This window comes from Molothrus ater, chromosome 11 (genome assembly GCF_012460135.2).
Source record: "Molothrus ater isolate BHLD 08-10-18 breed brown headed cowbird chromosome 11, BPBGC_Mater_1.1, whole genome shotgun sequence".
Classification (NCBI taxonomy): Eukaryota; Metazoa; Chordata; class Aves; order Passeriformes; family Icteridae; genus Molothrus; species Molothrus ater.
In genome coordinates this window covers 15804708-15826523 of record NC_050488.2, presented here as the reverse complement: position 1 = coordinate 15826523, position 21816 = coordinate 15804708, and the positions used below count along the sequence as shown (strand labels likewise).

General features: G+C 38.7%; 1 protein-coding gene across 1 annotated transcript in view; it reads left to right on the top strand.

Moving 5' to 3' along the window:
- SUCLG2 (succinate-CoA ligase GDP-forming subunit beta) overlaps positions 1 to 21816 on the top strand; it is a 107180-nt gene that overhangs the window by 47717 nt on the left and 37647 nt on the right. Inside the window, exons 5-9 of the mRNA XM_036391243.2 lie at positions 5649 to 5801; positions 6762 to 6851; positions 9272 to 9368; positions 12684 to 12845; positions 14242 to 14384. Of these exons, the coding sequence (XP_036247136.1) occupies positions 5649 to 5801; positions 6762 to 6851; positions 9272 to 9368; positions 12684 to 12845; positions 14242 to 14384 (645 nt within the window). The remainder of the gene's footprint in view (positions 1 to 5648; positions 5802 to 6761; positions 6852 to 9271; positions 9369 to 12683; positions 12846 to 14241; positions 14385 to 21816) is intronic.

The following is a 21816-nucleotide window of genomic DNA, read 5'->3' as shown; positions in this document are numbered from 1 at the left end:
TACAGCTGCACTATAGCATTAGCTGTACATGCTTATTGACATTCTACTTCCAGAAACAGTACATACATGGTTCCCTTTAGTAATAATATTATTGTACTTAGTCACCCTCAGGTCTGTGCAAGTCTAAACAGAGCGACAGATGAATCACAGAATGGTTTGAGTTGAAAGGAATATTTAAAATTCCTTCAGTCCTACCCCCTGCAATGAGCAGGGGCATCTTCAGCCAGATCAGGCTGTTCAGAGCCCCATCCAGCCTGGCCTTAAATGTTTCCAGGGATGGGGCATCCGCCCTGCTCTGGGCAACCTGTGCCAGTGCCTCACCACCCTCATTGTAAAAAAATTCTTTCTTATGTGTAGTCAAAATCTGTCTTCTTTAGTTTAGAACCACCTTGACTTACTGCAACAGACCCTACTAAGAATTTTGTCCCCATCTTTATTGTATGCCCCTCTTTAAGTATTGAAAGGTTTGCATGAGATTTTTTCTCAATTGAAAAAGTGTCTGAACAGTAGATTTTTTCTACTTGTTGCAGATACAGACTAAAATATGTTCATGGGAGTGGTTGAGGTACCAGATAACCGTGGGAATTCATTTTCTAATGATGGTGCTTTCTGCAAGGCACCAGGATTCACTTCAACATAAATTATTTGCTCTGTATTGGCCTAAATAAGGGAAGCAAAGATTCAGCAAGAGTCTCCTTCAAATTAGTAAAATTCTTTGAGTCAGGAAATCCTGGCAATTGTCTATCTGCTGTATCTGTTGTTATCTCTTGCTTTGTTTGACTGAGCAAGAATCCTCATACAGGTAAGTAGTCAAGAGCCACACTCAGTCTGATGCCAGGAAATAATTTGGCATGAGCTGAAGGAGCTGCAGTTCACATTTAATATCCTGTGAACAGCTTGGTGTATTAGCATAGAAGGGGAAGGAACACCTGTCTAGAAAGATCCTGTCTAATGAGGGTGGAGGAAGGGGTTCAGGCAATTCTTCTCTTGGGGAGCAAGGAGAGCAGATTTCCATCCACTCCTGAGAGCTGTTCTTAAAAAACAATACCATATATTAAAATAGGAGACTCAGTATTACCATCAAGGCATGTCTGTCAGAGATCCTGTTAATACTAAGGATATAAGATGGGATGTACCTTTTCCATATTAAGGCACTCTGCTTGGGATAATTAGTATTGTAAAAGCAGCTTTCCTTTAGAAGTTCCTTGTTTTTATTCTTTTGCCCTCGTTGGCCTGCCTTGAATCCATACAAAAATTCTACTTTTTTGTCAAAGTGCAAGCCTGTTCATCATTGACAGATTCAGTTATGGAACAGAAACTTCTAATTTTCTTTGGAATTGATAGAAATGGAAGAAGGGCATGGGTGTTGGGGGGGTTTTGACATGGATTATTCAAAAGATTTATATTAGGATGACTTTTGTGCCATGTAGCTATAGAATATTTAACCTGTGGTTCCTTTCTCCCCCTCCACATGTTTGTGTGAATGAACAGTGGGCAAGACCAAGCAGCTGGGGCAGGGATGAAGTTTAAGGTGAAGTTTGCACTACTGAGCTTCAGATATTTATTTTGGTGGTACAGGATTGTGCACAGCCTTGAGAGACTGTGAATTTTTCCTTTGCTGTAGAGTTCCAGGGAAACTGGTATTTTAATGCTGATCCATGATAACAATGTGATGCTTTTCACTGGGAGAAGCTGATGATTTGCTCATAGACTTTCATCCTGATTACAGAGTTGGCTTTTTAACTACTATGTTTTATATTTTTTTGGCATTGAGTTCTTGGTTCTTAGTAATTAATGCTAAGAGCATACACCCTGCTTTAAATTAATTCAGTTTATCCAATGTTATGCTTATTAGATAGTGAAGAAAACATGTTTAAAATTATGCACTACTTTATCAAAATACTGTCTCCCAGCAGAATTATGTCTGTTTTAAAAGAATTTCTCATTTACAAAGTTAGCTCACATTAGGATATTAAAGGTAGTTAGAGGAGCTGAGGCACTCACGTTTGTGGTGTCAGGACTACAAAATCAAACACTGACATTTTAATCAAGGGGCAAACTACAGTAATATTATTAAACATGTACATTTAGCTAAGTCTGAGATACCATTTAATGCAGTGGGAATGTAATGCACTGAAAATGCTGGGCAGGCTTTTGGGCTTGCTAAGGGCAGTGGGGAAGGTGAGAACAAATCACTGACATTTTTCTATTTCAAGGCACGTACTTTCTCTCTGCATGTGTGGAAGAGTTTGTGTTCTACATGTACTTAAGGAAAATTGCATTTCAGGAAGAAAAGGATTTGGGCTTTTTAAACTTTTCAATGTTCTGGAAAGTTTGAGTGGTTTAAAAAAATAGGTAATAAGCATTTTTCAGAAGGAAAATATTTATTATGTTACTTTCTGTGAGGCAATAAATGAGCTAGTGTCAAGTCAGGGAGTGGAAATCATGTACCTTTTACATCTATTTGTAAGGAAGTTATAAAAGGTAGAAATTTTCTACAATTAGAATAATTATGAAACAGAAAATGATGGTTTTGGCTTTCTTTCTCAGCTTGTGCACCTGCTGCAGAATTTAAAGTGTGTTTGTGCCTGTTCAGATTGATGTTTCTCAAATTAATAGCAATCTCTTCAATTCCCTTATAACTTGGAACCTGTTTTTTGAGTTTACATAAAATCCTCTTATGGCATTTGGAATTTGGAGAGCCTGGCTATCTGTGATGACAGTCTTCTCTTATCATGACAACCTGAGAATTCACTACCTGTGTTTTTCTCTCCAAGCAATAACAGAATGAACATTTTGCATATTTGATTCTGTTTAAGAAAAGCTGTTACAGTTACCCTCATGACATTAGATGTGTGACTTAAACTTTTAGGTAAAGATTTGTTACAGAGAAGGAAAGCTTGAAGTTGTCACAAAGTTTAAATGAAAAGTGATTTTTCCCCAGGACATTTTAAATATAAATATGATATGGTAAACAGATAATGATGTGTCATATTCTTTATCAAAAGCAAAACAGACAAAATGTGAGAAGAGTCAACAGTCTGTAGATTCAATTTCACTGTTCTTAACTGTTCATCAATGTGTTTGCATTAGTTCTGTTGTGTGAGTGATAGGTAAACTTAAATGATATTTAAAGACCTGGAACACCAATTTCCTTGGCTTTGCTCTGCATCAAATGGGAAGGATGGTGAAGGAAAGTTATTTTGTTGGGAGGAATTAGAGATATTTCACAATCTGACAATTTTTGCTCTAAGGTTGCCTACTGCAAAGTAGACTCTCAGTAGGTTTGTGAATTAAGACAGAGAAGTATCTGATGATGTTGACATTGTTAATTAGCAACAGTGAGGACAATCACTCAGGCTGGAAGTCTCAGTTGAAAATACCTGATTTAATAATGTCAGTTCCACCTGCTGTGCCTGCAAATGTATTCCTCAAAACTTGTTGAGTGTATTCCATCCTAAGTCTGGCCCTGACCCTGAGCTCTGTGGAAACTGAACATCTCTGACATGATCCAGTAGGACCAGTTGGTTTTATCTGACTTATGTCTAAAGCAACTGACTCACGTTTTTCAGATACATTGATGCAGGATATGTAAGAAGGTGAAAACATGGATGCAGGTAAAAATAGTAGCAAATCAAAGATGCTTTCTGTACCCTTCCTTGTTAATATGACAAAGCTTGGCAGGTAGCCAAGCTATGTCTCTGAAGTTGTCTTTTAGCATCCCTCTGTAGTAGACTAAAATAGGCAGATGCTTTTAAGTAGTACAGTAGTTTTCTGCATTCTTGGTTCTCTCCTTCACCCTGCTTTCTTTACTTTCCTTTTGAACAGTTGTTTATTTGAACTATTCCTTTACATCCCCCTATGTTGTGTGAATAAAGTGAGGTAAAAGTAGAAGGAAACAAAATTACTGTAAAGCGAGTTTCTTCCAAGTCAAAAACACCATAAAGAAATTTCATCTTTCCTTCAATTCTGAGCACCGATGGCTTTATTTGATTTCTTGTTTCTTACATTTTTTGCCCCCCTTCTCTAATACCTACTGCCTGGCAGAAAGTCCCTGCATTCTTTCTTATGTTCTCTGGAACAGACTGTCAGAAATGTGACTTGGGTGAAAGTATAGTGCATCTTTCTTGTTTATAGTCTTGAACTATGAAAACCCAGAAATACTCATTTGATGGAGCACCTTGTGCCAGGTAGGCAGAGTTTTAGGGCTGCGGGTACAAAAATGCCTCTTGGATCTGCTGACTGAGAGAATGAATTTCTCCTTGTGTTATATTCAGTGATGATCATTGTCTGCAGTCATTGTTCAAAACTGTCACTTCAAAACAGACTGTGTCAGAAAGATGTTGCCACCTAATGCTTCTTAATTATATTAATATTTGAGAAGTGATTTTCCTGATTTCTACCACTCCCATTGAAAGATGGGAATTAGTAGCTCTCTTAAGGAAGAATGTAATTCTAATTAAATTGCAGAGGTGGCTGCTTCACTTTCAGATTGAAAAACAAAACTGTAGTGCAGAGCAGAACTACAGCCTTTGCAACTTTGTGGCATCTGTTATGATCACAGGAAACAAGTATTAATGATCATGTGCAGATTTTCTTCCTGAAATTAAGAATATTTTTGGGAAATTTAGTATTCTTATAGTGAAACAGTTTTGTGAGTCCTTTGCAAGTGTAAAACTACTGAGTCTCTGAAATTGCTTTGACAGCTGTTGTTAATCTATTGCAAAAACAGTTCAGGTGAGGAGGGAGGTACAGTTATTGTAATACTAAAATGGAAAGGACCTTGTCTTGTTTTGGGGAGGGGGGCAAGAAATTGTAGCAAAGATTTTATATGGCCAATTTTTGACACTTTTACTGTGGTGCTTGTAGATTCCAAACATGGGATTTGAATCATCTTTCTGTTTGTGCTGTGGTGTCTGTCAGATACTGGTACAAAATGGCTCTGTAGCTTATAGTAATAAATAGAAAAACAAATATCTGTGTTTCTAGATTGTGCCAGTATCTGAAGGACACACATCTGCTCAACTCTCTAAATTGAAAGTAAAAAGCTGGATGGCAGAATTACCTGTGAAACCCTTTTGTTAGGAAATACCTGGGCTGGACAGGAATTCAGTGCAGAGATTGTAAGGGTTGGGTGGCCTTTGGTCAGAATAAGGGAGAGAAATTAAGCCCGGGGATTTTCTGGTGAGGAACAGCACTGCTGGTGAGATGCAGCCAAAAGCCAACATTCCAGTCCTTCTGTCTGTGTGATCTGCACACCAAGTCCTTTGGGACTCAAGTCTTTCTGGAGACAAGAATTACTGGCCTGAGAATCAAGAATTATCCCAAATTATTGGGATTAAAAGGTAATATAGAGGTCTGCAGTGTGGACAGAGCAGCAGCAGGAAAAAACCCCAACACTGAGGTGTTCCTGGTTTATATTCCTCACTGAATGCCCCAGTGAAAAGAGCAGCATTAGAGGAGTCTCTTACTTAAGGAGAGATCATTTCTTGGGAACAAGGTCACAGGGTTGGAGTACTGCAGTAAAAGCAGTGAAGCCAATGCTTCTCTTCAGGGTAGCAAGTATCAAACTGCTGCGTTCTAAGGCAAAGCAGAAGGACCAGTCAGAAGCACTAATGCTTTCTTTTCTTCCCTCTCTGCATTTTTAGGTGATGGTTGCAGAAGCACTGGATATTTCCAGGGAAACATACTTTGCAATTCTGATGGACAGAGCCTGCAATGGACCTGTCATGGTTGGCAGTCCACAAGGTGGTGTGGACATAGAAGAAGTTGCAGTAACTAGCCCAGAACTTATCTTTAAGGTATTGGAGTAATGTTCTGCAATAACGTTTTTCCCAGACAGTTATTCAAAAGAATATTTTTCCCCCTTTCTCCTCCCATTTTTCCTTCTTACCTGTAAAAAGGAGACAGGAAGAACCATAAAATAATGTTTCATCAAATACAGGATCATGCCTGTCATCTAGTACATGAAGCACATTTAACATCTGATTTTACTAGAATTTTTCAATTAGAAAAAGATCTTAAATCTGGCTGTTATGTGATATGTTAAACTTCATATCTGAAATGTTTTATGAGTGAGTTTCACTTTCAGGAAAGTACACTGTTTTTTCTCAGGTGGATTGGTGCCAATATACTTATTGTTTCTGTGGCTGTTTTTCTCTAATTGACAGAGTTGTTAATTATTTTTTTGTACCTGCAAGACTTTTGCATCTGAAATACAACTGTTGTAATTGCTTTCTTAATGATGACTACACTGAAGTATTTTTTAAGTTACTGTGGCAAGATAATGAGTAGACAAGCTATTCAGCTGAGAAAATAATTGATACTATCAAGTATAATTATTCAAAAAATTGTAAAAATATTTAATGTGCACTTAAAAATCATATAAACTTCACAGTGTTACTGGGCAGTGACACTCATTGCCTTGAAAATATTCCAGAATATGTCATAAAAATTAACAGACTAAATATTCATCAATGCCATCTGTACAGTAATTAAAAGTGAAAACTGGTGTCACATTCTCTTGTCAGCATGCCACCCTGAAGAGTTATATATTTTTTGGAAGGACTGTTTCATAGTCAGTGTGGTAATTATAACATCCCCTATAGGCAGCTGCTATAGCCTCAGTCTCGGGGAGCCTTGGCAAACAGCCAGGCTTTAATTACTAATTTGCACATGTACACTAAGTGTTTTCCTTTTGAAGCTATAACCCTCCATTCTGATTGAATATTTAGTTATATTCATCCATGTTACTGTTGCAGGAGGAAATAGATATTTTTGAAGGCATAAAGGATCATCAGGCATTGCAGATGGCAAAAAATTTGGGATTCCAAGGACCTTTGCAGCAGCAGGTAACTTGACTCCACTCCCTGGCTTTAGGCTGAGGGCTTCTTAGCCCAGCTCTATGTTGAATGTTTTCCAATAGGAAAGGCCACTTGGAAAGGCCAAGTGTCCATTAAATCAGCATCATTTTGACATTCTAAATACTAAATTGCACTATGTAATTGTCATTAGGCTTTAGCATTTTGAATAAGCTCCTTCTGGTTTTAAAGTGTGAGTCCCTTGTCTTGAAGGAGTTGATGGCAACATGCTGTTCCACCATGTGGGATTCCTTTGTTTCCACTGGAATCCCACTGGAGCTCTGTGACTGCTCTGGGTAGAGATGGTTTTGAAAATTGGCCCTAAAAATAAGGAGAAATAAAAGTGTATCTGGCTGTGTGATTGGAACCTTTTAAAATTTTTTTATTCTTCAACTCAAAAACAAAAGGCTGACAGCGTATTGTATTTTCAGTATCTCTTTTCTATATGTATATATATTTTGAATATATATATATATTTGCCTTTGTGCATCATTTTGGAGAGAAGAGAAGAAAGCTCATTTAAGCTGTGCTGGTTTTTTTCTGAAGTATGAAACTCATTTTTGTAGAACTCCTTTATTTTTAATTCAGCGGTTTTAATTCTTTTCTATCCTAACATGCAATTAACAAATGCATAATGATTAAGTTGATTAACACACATTTGAAGATTTAGCTGTATATATAATGAGGAGGAATGATTATGTAGAACTTTTCAACCCTTGAAGAGTTCTGGTACTTAATAATTAACAGCAAATATGTATGGACTTTTAAACAACACATTTAAATAATGCTGCAGGAATGCATTTCTTCCCTCATGTAGTCAACTAAAAGGAATTTACTGAAGCACAGGGACGCACTTTTTATCCAGACAAATCCTGGTATTTACTTATACATTCTCTAGTTCTAGGCTGGGATTTTCTGCTTGAAGAGGCTCAGTTCTTATAGACCCTGAGAAAGGGAGGCATTGACATTAAGCTGCCTGATTCAGAGAGGTGCTGAAAGATGGAGCAGCCTTTAATAAAAGTGCAGTGATTCTGGTGTTCTGGTGCCATTGCAGCAGAGCCCTGTGGCAGCAGCAGCTTTCCAGGTGGCCCAGAGCCAGCGTGGGGGTCATGGTGGGGCTGCCTCCCCAGTGTCACTGCTGAGAGCTCCCCCCTGTGCTCTTGGGGTGCTTTGTCAGGGTTGGTGCCAAGGAAGCTGCTGCACATTTACAGCTGATGGGCTTTTTAAGGTCAAACCCACTGAGAATGCTTTGATAACTCTTGAGGAGGGCAGGCTTCCTGAGGAATTTGTGCTGCTTCCCAGCTGTGACTCTTTAAAGAATTTTATCACAGAATCACAGATTAATTTAGGTTGGAAGGGACCTTAAAGAACATCCAGTTTCAACCACCCTGCCCTGGGCAGAGGCACCTTCCCCTAGATCAGGTCACTCAAAGCCCCATCCAGCCTAGCCTGGAACACCTCCAGGAATGGGGACTTCACAACCTCCCTGGGCAGAACTGGGATTGGGGTTGAGTCTTTCCACTTGTAATGTTTTCTTTTTCATGACTGACCTCATAGGGGAAAGCTGACATATGCTTTCTTTGTTCTAATTCATTTCACTTATCAGGAGAGGTCCCAAGGATTTTTGGGTTGTGTACTTCAGTTAGCTGATCAGTAATGAGAGGGAAAAAATTGAGTGGTTCTTTATTAGTGCACTTCATCTGCAAACTTATTTCAGCTAATAGGTTCACAGTGTGTAATGAACTGAAGGGATTTTTTAATACACATTCATGTTGCTGTTTTTAAGTAGTTCTATTAGTGGAAAAATATTAAAAGAACAAAAGACTTGGAAATTAGTAGTCAGTGGTGATATTTTCAGCCATGGAATTAGCCATGGAGTAATAGGGAACGAGCAAGAGTATCTTGTCATGAGTAAACAAGCATGCTTCAGATGTGAGTTCTTCAAGAAAAAATTTTCAGACTGATGTAGGAAGGAGAAATAGATATTTTTTCTGAAGTCATCAGTGTGCACAAACTACTTGGTGTTTTCTGACTTTAGACTGATTAATATGAATGCAACTCAGATCTTGGTGTACCAGAGAACATTTCATTATGTTGGTGCCTTCAGTCACTTCCCAAATTAAACTTTTCATAGTAATTGCACTGTCTATTTTGTACAAAATCTCCCGTTCTTGTAGTCTTTAAATGCACATTTAGTAAATCTTACACAGTATCATAACAGTGATATGCATTATAACAGTGTAAGACACTATGTGAATATGGTTAAGAAAACAGAAATAAAAGCAGTAATTATCTAGAGTTACTGTGCAATGTAATACTTTAAAAATAGTCAATAATGGTCTACCTTTGCCTTGAAAACATGAACTTTTGTTTTTCTGTGTGGTAATTGTAAATCATTTGATCACATTTAGGCAGCAGATCAAATTAAGAAGCTGTATAATCTTTTCTTGAAAATTGATGCCACTCAGGTTGAAGTCAATCCCTTTGGTGAAACTCCAGAAGGGCAAGGTAAGAAATTGAAGGAAACAAATGAATGCATTATAATTCTTTATTTATGCAAACTATAAATTAAATTGCATAGAGGGATGTAGCAGCAGCTTTGCATTAATTTCATTTTGTAATGTAATTTAAACAATATTCATAAATATTCCCTTGGCAGATTTTATATTTCAATACCTTTTGTTGTTTCATCCAAATACTGGAAGTATTGTCTTCTACATGTTCTGCTTGGTGAGAGACAGGAACATTATCTGCTCTTCTGCTTGTGTTCAAAGTTGGGGTTTTCTTTATTTTGTTTTGCTGAGGTTTTTTGGGGTTTTTTTGTGTGTGTGTGTGCGTTGATGCTGCTAGAATTACTGAGATTGTGTGCAAAGAAACTTGTTCTTTTATGTTTGCATTCATAGGGATAATTAAAATTTTAAAGCGCATGACTCTGCAGTCTACTAGAGCACAGGACAAATTTCAGCTGAAACAGACACTTGGCCACATCCTTTGGGAAGAAAAAGGGTCCTGCACATGGCTGAGGAGGTGTAGGGTAAAACTGAGGAGCTGAATTAGCTCTCACCTCATTATAACAGTTGGTATTCCAGCTGAAACCTTTCCTTCCATTTAGTAGTTTTGTCCAAGTAACTTGGACAAAGGTGAAGAGTAGAGGAACTAAAGGTGCCTGTGGGATATTGAAATATGAGAGGGCTGATCCAGGGGGATCACAGTTACCTCCTCACTGTTCCATTTCACTGAGGTGCTGAAGGCTTATTTTGTGAGTACCAAGAGGGGAAATTGGTGTGCAAGAAGAGGCCAGTGAGGGAGAGGACAGAAAGTAATGAGAGGAAATAAAATGTGGTCCTTAAAGATTGGAAAGAGCTGTGGTGACACTCACCTTGCATCCTTGCTGGAGGTGGCTCTGTGGAAATAAAGATTTGGATAAGTTACCAAGTTAGCTCTCCTGGAATGGCTGTGCATATTTAGTGAGAAGGGCTTAATCTGAGGCATGGTAGGAGTTTTTGTGCTGTTTTCTCTGAGGTTTTTCCCCATGTGGTTTGCATCCTGGAAGCTGAGGAGCAGAAACAGAGTGGGTTTCAAGCTGTGAAAGGCTTCTTGCTCACAGAAATGCACAGGAGTCTTCCTGTGCTTACTCCTTTTTTTTGCTGGAAGTTTCTCCATCTGAAATGTCTTTAAAGAAGAATAAAGATAAAACAAATGGAAGAACATTTGAGTAGCTTAATGCAGCTCTTCCTAATGATAAAATAGAAGTCTTTGTATGAAGCCCATGATTCTTGTCAAAGTAATAGATAAGATGGATTTACTTCTTGCTGTGTTTTGTGTTTATCACTTGTGTGGATTTCCATCAGGTTGTATGTATTTCCTTGTTTAATATCCTAGCAAATTATTTGTTAACACTGGGTTTACAATGGGTCAGAAGCCTGAAACTTCACCTTTTTTTGTTGTTTGTTTTTGTTTTGTTTGCTCTCAGTGTAAACTGTTGAACTGGCAGATGACAAAAATCCTACATTGTTAACAAAAACAACAGTACTTCATGAATATAAGTGTTGGAGCATTCTTTGATATTTGTTTGGAAGAAAAACCCATTTGTATAATCTATCATACATGTAACAATGTGCTTTTGATATTGAAAATGGTTTGATAAATATTAATACGTGTTTTTGCATCTACTTTGTACAGCATGGCCTTTGTTAAAGATGAATGTTCTGTAGAAATGAGTTTCTATTAATGAGACATGGAGGATGTTTGTGTGTAAAGTAAACAATTCTGAAACTGTAGTTGTACTCTAGCTTTGAGTGGGTTTAGCAATTTAAGCAACTTGAAGCTTGAAAAGGAAAAAATATCTTACCTCATTGCTAAAAAATTAATTAAAGCAGCTCTAGTGCATTAGAAGCATGTTAGGAACTGCAGCTATTTCTGCTTTTGGCACATTCCCACATGATGATTGACCAGGTAAGATCTGGACTCTTCCAAGAGATTTATTATGCACATTCATGAATAATTTTCTGAAACTGCAGTCACTGAGGTGAAATTTGATAGCTTTAATTTAATCTGTTATCAGTTACAAGTCAAATATTATTTTTTTTTAAAAATCAACATCAAAAAACCAAAACAAGAAAACCCAATGCAAATCAAGATATACAGCTGAGACTCTCCTACTTGTGTGAATGTTTTATTTGCTGTTTCCTTAGCTATTTTTTCCTAAGTTAAGAAACTATATATTGAACAGAGTTACATTTCCACCAGACTAAAATTGTCCTCTTAATTGTCATTGACTTCCAGATGTGTGCAATGCTCAAGAACACGTGCACAGATACCATGGGCATGTCCCAATGGCAATGTGAATAAAAAACACCAGCAGATAGAAAAACTGTTAGATTTTTGTGGACACAGCATTTAAAGGCACTTAGATTTGATTGGTTTGTCTTGAGAAATCAATTATGCTTAAGTCAGTAATTATAATCTGAACATAGTACAAGGGAAATTACTTGCATAGTAATATGATAAGTATAGAGTCTTACATTTGCTTAGAACATTTTAATCTAATGAGGCATTTGCCTATGCAAACCCATAGAAATAATGAGTCAGAAAATAGGCAAATAGCACTCTACAGGCATTTCTGTTGCTGCTGTGTTTATGTGAATACTGGGGCTGCTAGCCAGTCCTTTGTATCTTTTATTTCATGTAGTCAGATTTAGCAACTTCTTAATTTGTTTTTATATCAATAGTGGATGTTGACATCGATGAGAAGGTTTGTATTTCCTTCCTAATTTTCTTTATTTAAAAGTAATGTTTTGGTCATTTTTAACATATTTGGTTTCAGGTTTTTTTCAGCTCTTTAATGAAATAATGCATGTATAGTTAATAACACCAGAAATTCAAAATATAGCTAAGGAAAGCATTTTGTGTTGCTCAACTCTGAATGACTGCATGGCTTTGGGTTGTTGTTACCTGTTATATCTGTTAATCTTTCAAAATATGCAAGGTAAACTCTCCTGTGTCATTGCTGCAGCCCACCTGTCCAAATGACAAAAACTGCCCTCATAACATACAGGAGCTTTGTTTGTAGCAAACACAGAAAACCTTCCTGTGTGCTGTGGAGATCTTGCTGTGCCTTTTCTCAGTAGAGGATTTATGGAGAACCTGTCCTTTCCTGCTGGACCCAGTGCTGGAACTTCAGCTGCTCCTCTGTTGGAGGCAGCATCATTCCCAAATTCCCAAAGCAGCCTCCCCTCTCTGCTGGAGGAGCTGCAGTATTTCAGGAGCTCTGGCTGACTGGAAACTCTAAATTCCTGGCTGTTGTTTTATTCTCTCCTCCAGTTGTTTGCTTCGATGCCAAGATAAACTTTGATGACAACGCAGAATTTAGGCAAAAAGAAATATTTGCCATGGATGACAAGTCTGAAAATGAGCCCATAGAGAACGAAGCTGCCAAATATGACTTAAAATATATAGGACTGGATGGAAACATTGCTTGCTTTGGTAAGAACAAATACATCCAAAAGACATTTGAAAACAAATTTACGCTTGTTCAGTGTAGAGACTTTGTTTACATCTGACATTCAGGTCACCCTTTAGAGAATTTCAGTTTGTTTTACTGAGTGTTTCTGCAGTTTTTGTCTGTCCTTCCTCAAGTTCTTGCAGGAATGAAACTGAAATTGTGTGCAAACTGTGCTGATGGCCACAGCACACCAGCAGTGGTGTCAGAGAGAACGCAGGCTAAGTCTTAAAAACTCAATTTCTGACTTTTTAACCTGATGTAATTGGTCTTTCCAGTAATTAAAACAAAACAAGAAAAGTCATCAAACTTAATCATTAATTTTAAAAAATAAGAATGTGTTACTTAAAAGGCACTTGGAAAGTGTGTTTGTATGAATGTGCCATTCCCAGTTACAATTGAATATTAAACTCCATTTCCCCTTAAGGAAAGCTGCTAAAGGACCTGCTTGGAAATGGCAGTTTTTTATTTTCCTGGAGTTTCTGTAGAACAGAAATTACTCTGCTGTTTAGAAGAGATAAGTAGAAGAATCAGCTGTGCTCTAAATAATTGACTTTTTGTACAAATTCTTTCAGCCAATACAACATTTTATTATTAATCTAATTGAATTAGGCAATTTTTTTTGACTTGGTGGAAAATGCCCATCATTTATATTGGCTGAGATATATTGGCAAATCTAGAAGATTCTGATAATGTGTTGCAGTTGATTCAGTAAGTGGCAGTGAGACTTCAATCTCAATTTTAAAAGACAACCAAAAGATCCCAAAACCCAAAGAATAATTGCCAACATTATGCTATTTTTAGTGGTCTGTATTCTGGTTGACACAGGAGCATTTGTCCAATAGGAGCAACATTAAGGGGACACATAATTCTCATCACTTTTCCCAGTTTAGATCTTCTCATCCATGGAAATGCTTCTAGACTAGTGCAAATCTGAAATAAGATGTTTCAGGAGCATCTGAGGTCTGTCCCCAAAACTGAGTTATCTATGATGCAGCAATACAAAGCATCCACTGCTATCAGAGTGATGGGAAAGGAGCTTAAAGAGTCAATTTGTCCTTCACTATTTCCAGAAATGTTTATGTCTCTTTATTTTTAATAAAATCAGAAGGTTCTGCATTGCCACAATTATTATCCCAGTGCTCATACATGCTTAAAGGAAGGTCCACATCTAAGCCCTAAAAAAACCCTAAATGTTGGTGTGTTTGCACCAGATTTTGAATTATTTGTTGCATTGGATGTCCTTGAATGACTACTAGTATTTAGAAATAGCTGTGTAACATTTTGAGCCATGCTCTGGGATTGTTCTGATACATTTTGAAGCCTTTTCACAAACCTTATCTATGTGAATTATAAGCACGTTGGTGTTTGCAATTACAGTCAATGGAGCTGGACTTGCAATGGCAACATGTGATATAATATCCCTGAATGGTGGAAAGCCAGCCAACTTCTTGGATCTGGGTGGAGGTGTGAAGGAAGCACAAGTCTATCAAGCATTCAAGCTGCTGACTGCTGATCCCAAGGTAAAAATGTTGGGTTGGGACTGGGAGCTTCCCTGTGCAGCAGCAGGGCTGAGTAGGACCACGAACAGTGCACAGAAAAGCCCAGATCATGGTGAGAACACTGAGGGTGAGTTCCTAATGGGCTGATCTGGGAGGAAAATTAATTCAATATCAACCACTGGACAGACTTTTCAGCTCCTGATCCATACTCAGGTTTGCTGGTGAGTTGTGAGTGCAAACTTTCTCAAGGCAGTTCAACACAGGAGTGCAGGTGTGCTAATGCTGGGCATTGCAGTGCTGAACTCAGTGCACCTCACTCCTGAAATGGAATTTGTCAGACTTAGATGTTTAAAATATCATTCCTAATAGTGTTGTGCCACAGTAGACTGAGGAGAAAAATGGGAAAATTAAGCAAATAGCTAATTCCAAGGGCTGATTTGTACTCTTTTAAACTCAAGGTTCCCAAGATATCTGACTCTGCACTGCAGGATAATCTGTATTTAATTAACAGGCTGGAATCATAGCCTGGAACGTTCTGACACTTCCTGTTGCAGATGGAGCTGCAGTTGCTCTTTTCTTTTTTTGAACAAGAGGAGAAGACATTAGTCTGTGCGTACTGAGTAGAAGTTATTTCTAGAGATGTGTGTTGAGGTCACTGGTCCCCTCTGCAGACAGAACTGGAGTATCTGCTGAGAGAATATTGATCAGGCGTGGGCTTTGGAGCAGTGCCAGCTGCCCATCCTGCCAACGAGGAGTTCTGCTTTTGTGTGCAGCCAGAGCTTCCTTGCTGCTGATATTTTTACTAATGGGAATCTGTTGAAGGGCTTTGATCATCTTTCCCATCTCCTGCACCTAAGCATCACAGCTGAAGTCCCTATTTCAACATATTGCTTCTTTTTGTGGATCTGGCTTCATCCCCTTTATCTCATGTTTGCTGTGATTCCAGTCATTTTCCTCATGTTCATTGTGATGTGATATTGGCTTCTAAGTGCCACCTTCCTGTGACAATTACATTGCTCTGATTGTATGCTCTGTGCAGCAGAAAGTGACAAAATGCTGTGGCTTTTCAAATAGAGGTGGGTATTGTTTGCAGCAACATTTCAAGGCAAAATTAGGTAGAAAATTTACAGAACAAAATAAGCACAGGTCAGCTTTATACTGTAAGCTCTTTGCAGCTGCAACTCTCCCTGCATATTTTATAAGTACCTGGTACCTTGATGTCTCAAGTGTTTGTTGTTTGAGTTGTTTGAGTTGCTCTGCAGTGTTTGCTTGGTGTGATGATCTGGGTTTGCCTGAGATGTAATTTAGTTCTGAAACTTGTGTTAGTGGTAGAGGAGCAGGTGCAGTAAGGTCTCGGATACACAACTTAGCTGGTGATTATCACTGTGCTAAGTAGTTTGTACTGTCTGCTGCAGCACAAACAGCAGGTATTAATTTTGGTGATGAAGCTTACTGAGTTTAAACAATTTTAAAATAAAAAGGCATTCTAGTAGCTCTCAGTGATAGAACATCTGCATGCCCAACATTTGACTTGTGTTATATCCTTCTATTACCCATTCTGCTTATATGTTACTGCTTAACTATTTCCGACTGCATGCACCAGGGCTAGGGAAGCTCTGCTACTGAGAGAAGGCAAAAGGGAGCATGGAAGGAACCTGGATTAGGCATTTATGCTGAGGCTGTGCCATTCCTGGCATTGTCTGGCTGAAGATGCAGAAGGCAAAACATTTCATGTTTTATTTCATTCTGTTCAGAAAATACAGCAAATGTCTGTTATTTCTTCTCCTGATACACCATGTCCATTAGCTCACTAATATATAATCAGAAAATTGGATGAATCCTCTCTTTTCTTAACTAATGGTGGGGTTTCAGTCCCAAGAGTCTTGGTGGCTAATGCAGCATTCACAGGTTGCATGTGGTCAGTCATTTCCCTGTGGCCTGCCTGTAACTTGATTCCCATTTGATTTGATAATATAAAAATTTGTTTTTGGGAACTTGAGATTCAGTTAATTTTTGTAAATATCCAAATGTCTGGAGACTAATGAAATAAATAACAAAAAAAAAAAAGTTTTCAGGGGCTGTAATATGGAGAATTGCTGTTTTTTAGTTATGCTGGCAGAGTTCAGGACATTGCAAGAGATGAAATCTTCCAGAAGGAAAGGTTCAACTGCACTCTGAAAAAGATCTTTTTCTCCCTCTTAAGTTGTCTTTAAAATGACAAAAAACCCCAAACAAACAAACCCAAAAACCAAAAAACCACACAGCCTCTCCTCCCCCCCAGACAAAGAAAATAAACAAATCAAGGTAAGCCATGATTTGATTTAGTGAAGCTGAGGATATTGTTTTTGGGAAAAGTGAAGATCTGGCTTGGTTTGCTGCTGGTTTAATCTGTCAGCTGTCAGGGTCTATAATTCTTGGGGAAAAAGAAAATAGTGTAAGGGGTTTTGTTGCAAAAGGTGATCCACTGGCTTTTGGATGGAAATGCTGTCCCTGAAGCCAGTGACCCTTTTTACACTCTGCTGGTCTTGTTTGCTGTCTGCCATATCCAATACTTCCTAGGTTAGACAGGTCATTGCAATGGTTCTGAATTCCTTTCTACTGTCTGTCTAAATTCCAATTGCTTTCTTTCTTTCTTTCTTCTTTTCTTTTCCTTCTTCCTGCCTGTCTTATTTCTATAAGTTTGTGCTGTGCATCTGCTCTGGCAGGGAATGTACAGTCTTCCCTGTTTTTAGATACTAGCAGGAAAGGGAAAGATGGCTCAATTCTGGCAGTTCAAGCTGCTGGGAGACACTGCAGGAGCTTCATTTATCCCCCTTTGTGAAGTGGAAGTGGTTGTTGCCTTTGGTGTTTCTGAGGCTCTGGCTGGTGCCTGGCTCTCCCTTGCATGTGTGAATTCCTGCTCCAGGCATCCCTACAAAGTCCTCATCTGTGAGCACTCTCACATCCTTGTCAAGCTCCACAGGTGCTTGTTTTTCTTCATGCTGAAGACCTGGTTACCATATGATGACTCTTTGTAGGATTCAGCAAGGTTTTTTGGAAAGGCTAAAGCTGAAAAAAAAAATCTGCCCCTTCCTGGATCTCTGTGGGCTGCAGGGGAATCTCGGCCCTGGCACCTGGGGCAGTTCCTGCCCCTCCTCCTTCACTGACCCTGCTGTCTGCAGGGCACTTCCTCTCCTATTCTCACTCCTCTCTCCAGCTGCTGTTTTGCAGTTTTCCTTGCCCTTCTTAACTCTGTGATCCCAGAGGTGATGCTACTGTCCCTCATGGGCTCAGGCTCCACTGCAGAGCTGATGGCTCCATCAGACATGGGAAGCTCCTGGCAGCTGCTCACAGAAGCCACCCTGCTACCAGAACCTGGCCTCACAAATCCACACAAAAGCCAATTTAGCTGTAAGCAGGTTTTTTTTACCTTCAGCACACTCTAGCCCTGATCTTAGCAGTGGATTCCTGTGAGAAAGTGTCACTGAAACACAGGCAGCTAAAGGCCAACGTGGTTTGTTGTTCTTTTTCTCCTTCTCCCACTAAAGGTCATTTGAAAACCTTTTTTGAAGCCTGTCATTGATGATATGACTAAAGACTCACCAAAGCAATTGATGTTAACAACTGTTGCCTTGTTATTTAGGCAAAGTACTATTGACAGAAAGACAAACGTTTCTCAGGAAAAACAATTCCATATTGACATCTGTTAGCTCATATCCAGGGAATAATTAATATCAAACCCACACAAGACTATTTTTTTTTCTTAAGCAATTATCTAGTCCAAATTCAGATTATTGTCTTAATTATATGGAATAGACAATCATTCCTGTCACCTTGCTTTGCCTGTTCATGTTCAGATGTATCACTGTGCCCACCACATAATTGGCACTGATGTGTTTCACTGTTCTGTGTCAGGCAGAGGTTTTGGGGCTTTTGTTTTCCAGGCATCTGACAGAGTGACCAGAATTCTGAAAGAGGATATCATTAAACCATAACTTTGCAATTCACTTCTTTCCCAGCTGTGTTTGGTGTGAAAATAATACAGTTTATACATCCTTATTATACAAGACATTTTCATCACCAGCTTATCCTTTTGGCTTCAGGGATTTTTAGTATTAGCTTTCTTAGCATTTGCAGTCTGTTATGTGGCAACAGAAGGGATAACATTATACTAAGAGGAAAAATTTGGGATATTCTTTTCTTAGATTTCAGAAATAAAAATAAAGTTGCCATGTATAATGTATTTGATCTTTATTTTTGGTAATTAATTTAAAAATGAGTGAGCTAGCTCAGTTCAGACCATTCAAAACTTCCCAAGTCATTCAGGCAGATTGGGGTGTAGTAACTATTTTTGTGTTTGCTCTCACTCTGCAGCTTTGAACAATGACCTGCTCAAGGGGAAAAGTTTTAAAAATACAAGAATTCCAAATGCCACATTTCTGTGATAGGGAACTTCCTCATGGTTAGAGCATAGGCTGGCTGTGGGCAGTTTGCTGCATTTCACTGATTGTCAGCAGTGGATTTCTCAGTGTTACAATAATGCAAACCCATAAATCAGTAGGAACAGATAACCTTCCCTATCACACATGCAGCCTATGTCAGTGGGCATATAATTTTGGAGAAAAAATGGAAATGTAAATAAGATTCAGTTGCAGACATAAAATAAGAGTGTTAACACTGAATTTGTTTAAATTGTCAGATTTTGTGTCATTTCAGAACCCTGTTCTTAGAGCCTCATTAGGAATCCTTTTGCTTTCTCTTTCACATACCATGCACCCTTTACACACTTCATTAGCCAGCTCTTCTTTGCACAGCATGGAAATTCTTTACACCTTGTGCAAAGAAGAGGGTGAAGCATCATTCTCTGGTTTGAGGACTCCAAACTCTGTAGCTGAGGAGCTGCTCCAGTGCACAATTCCTGTGTGCTGCCCTGCTCTGCACTGTTCCCCAGGTGCTATCTGCCAGTGTCTGCACTCTGCATGGCCTCACTGCTCCAGCTGGGTGTCTCAAAATGGTAACTCCTGACTTGAGTGATGAATTTTGGAAATTGAGGCTCTGACTGCTGTTTTTACCCCTCTGTGTGAACTGTGGGTTGTAATCCTCATCTGCCATCTACAAAGATTGATCAAAAACTAAATAGCTTGTTAAAGAAGTTAAGTGCTATGAAAATCATAGAAGTTATCACTGTTCCTCACTGCTTATTACAGAGCCCCCTCTTCCTGGCAATTTAGTGCTTAGCACTGGTTTTGTAGAAGTGCAATATTTTTTTTTTTTAAAAATCATAATAAAATAACCTGTTGTATTTTTTGCTAAAATTTTGACATATTTGTAGGGTGTTGTCTAATCAATCATTGAAAAATTCCACATAGTTTTTGGAATCTGGATCTTGCTACATCATCTTAGTATTCTTTCCTATTAGCACAATAGAGGGGCCTTTTAGTCTTGAGGGGGAGTAAACAGGTAGGTAGAGACCAAGCTTTTCTCTGATTTCAAATATACAAATGATTCAAGGGTTGAAAGAGGAATCAGACACAGAAAGGTGAAGGAGCCTTCAGTTAACCTGAGCAGTCTGTCTGGTGGTGCAGGTCACTGACTGCCTCAGGCAGGAAATAAGGGTTAAGAGAGCAGCAAAGAAATGTGCCTGTACAGGGTAGCTGTTCTGAAAATACTGCAGCCAAAAAAGGGAGTTGAGTCCTACAGCAGTTTATTTTGGGAATTTAGACACCATCCAGCACCACAAGGTTTTAAAGACTAGCTAAAAAAGCAATTATCCAGGAAATTTCAGGGAGAGTTGATCCTGCCTTGGAGCCAGTGAAGGGTCTGGAGCTTCCTTTCTGTGTTTCAGAGAGGAAACATAAACATAAAGCTGTGTAAAGCTGTGATTGGCATTTTTGTAAGAGTAATAATGTCTTGACTCTGGAAGTTGAAGATTATTCTCATAAAATGACAGTTTGTGGAGGTAGAAAATACCTATTAGGGCACGGAAATATCTTGAAAAGGTGGGTAAAGTTTACAGAAGCATATTGTGGTTTTTGTCTCAGAAATCTGTACAAGTATTTTGCCTTTAGACAATGGAGCAGGTTATGGTTCTTTTAAAGATACTGTAGGTTTTGAGTTTATAAGAGTAATTTAGGAATTTCCCCACATTTTTTATTAGCTCTGCATTGGTGAGAAAATACAGACTGATAGAACTATAGCAAGGATTCTTTTCTAATGTGCCTTTTCAGTATTTCAGAATTAATATGAAATGACTATTCATCTTTTAAAACACTTAAAATATTGAAAAGTCATTCTTTCATTTCACTGAGGCACTTTTACAGACTGATAGCATATTGACAATATTTATGAAAATGAGAGGACAATTATGCATTTAAAATGCATAAATGAATTGTCTTGATTTATAACCAAAAGTAAAATATTTTTCAAGAGCATGTGTAGTATTGAGTCCTAAGTAATTGATATGTAAATATACTTGAACATGAATCTGTCATTATTTATGGGCACTGACAAGTTGAATGCCTTTTGGCATTTTATAGTAGGCTATAATGAATCCTAAAAACTGGATATGAAAATAAAATTCCTAAACAAGAGGAAAACTTGCAGTGATTTTGTAATTGCTTCCTTTGTGGCAGGAGTGTTTTCATCGATGGTAAATGCTGGCAAATTTGTGGAAGAGCCACAACACAAACGGAGCTGTTGGGTTTGGATGGACCTTGCAGTGTTTGTGTGCTAATTATCGTCTCTGTTGTGTTGTCCCTTCTAAAGCAGGGAAGGAGGAGCAGGCATTTCCAATTCCTTGGAGCAGAAATGGCATCACCCTCCTGAGAGAGCTGCTCTGTGGGCAAGGCTCGTTGCATTTCCCAGCCTGTTTGGAGGTGTGCTGGGTTAGTGATCAAAGTGGGAGATGATTTTGTTACTGGCTTTGGTTTTAGTGCTCGGGGCTGGAGAATGGGGACTTTTCTGAGGTCTCCGCTAGGAGAGGATGAGGAGAGGATGAGCCCTCCTCAGCTGGGAGGGCTGAGCCTGTGGTGGGAAATGTTTGGGAAGGACATGGGAATGGTTATGGGACCTGTTTCTTGTAATGGCACAGCCTGGTGTCACCATCTCACTCCAGAGCAGGGCCTCAGCTGGAAGGTGATGGATCCTGGCAGTAAATCTCCATCCTGAGCACCCTCCCAGCACCTCTGAGTGCCAAGGGCCTGATGGCACATCCAGGGTGTGCAATAGAACCTGCATGGCTTGGGATTGCCCACTAAAATACATCAGAAAAGTGTTAATCCTTCACTGGGATTTCCAAAATGATTAAATTTTGAAAATTTATATGACTCGTTTCACAATTAGCGAAGATAAAAAGAGGAGATATTTTGGGAAAGTCAATTTGGTAATTCATCTTGGTGAGATGAGTAATTTATTATGGATCTACTTTTAGATCCTCCATCTAGCACACATACAGGAGAATGAAAGACAAATAATC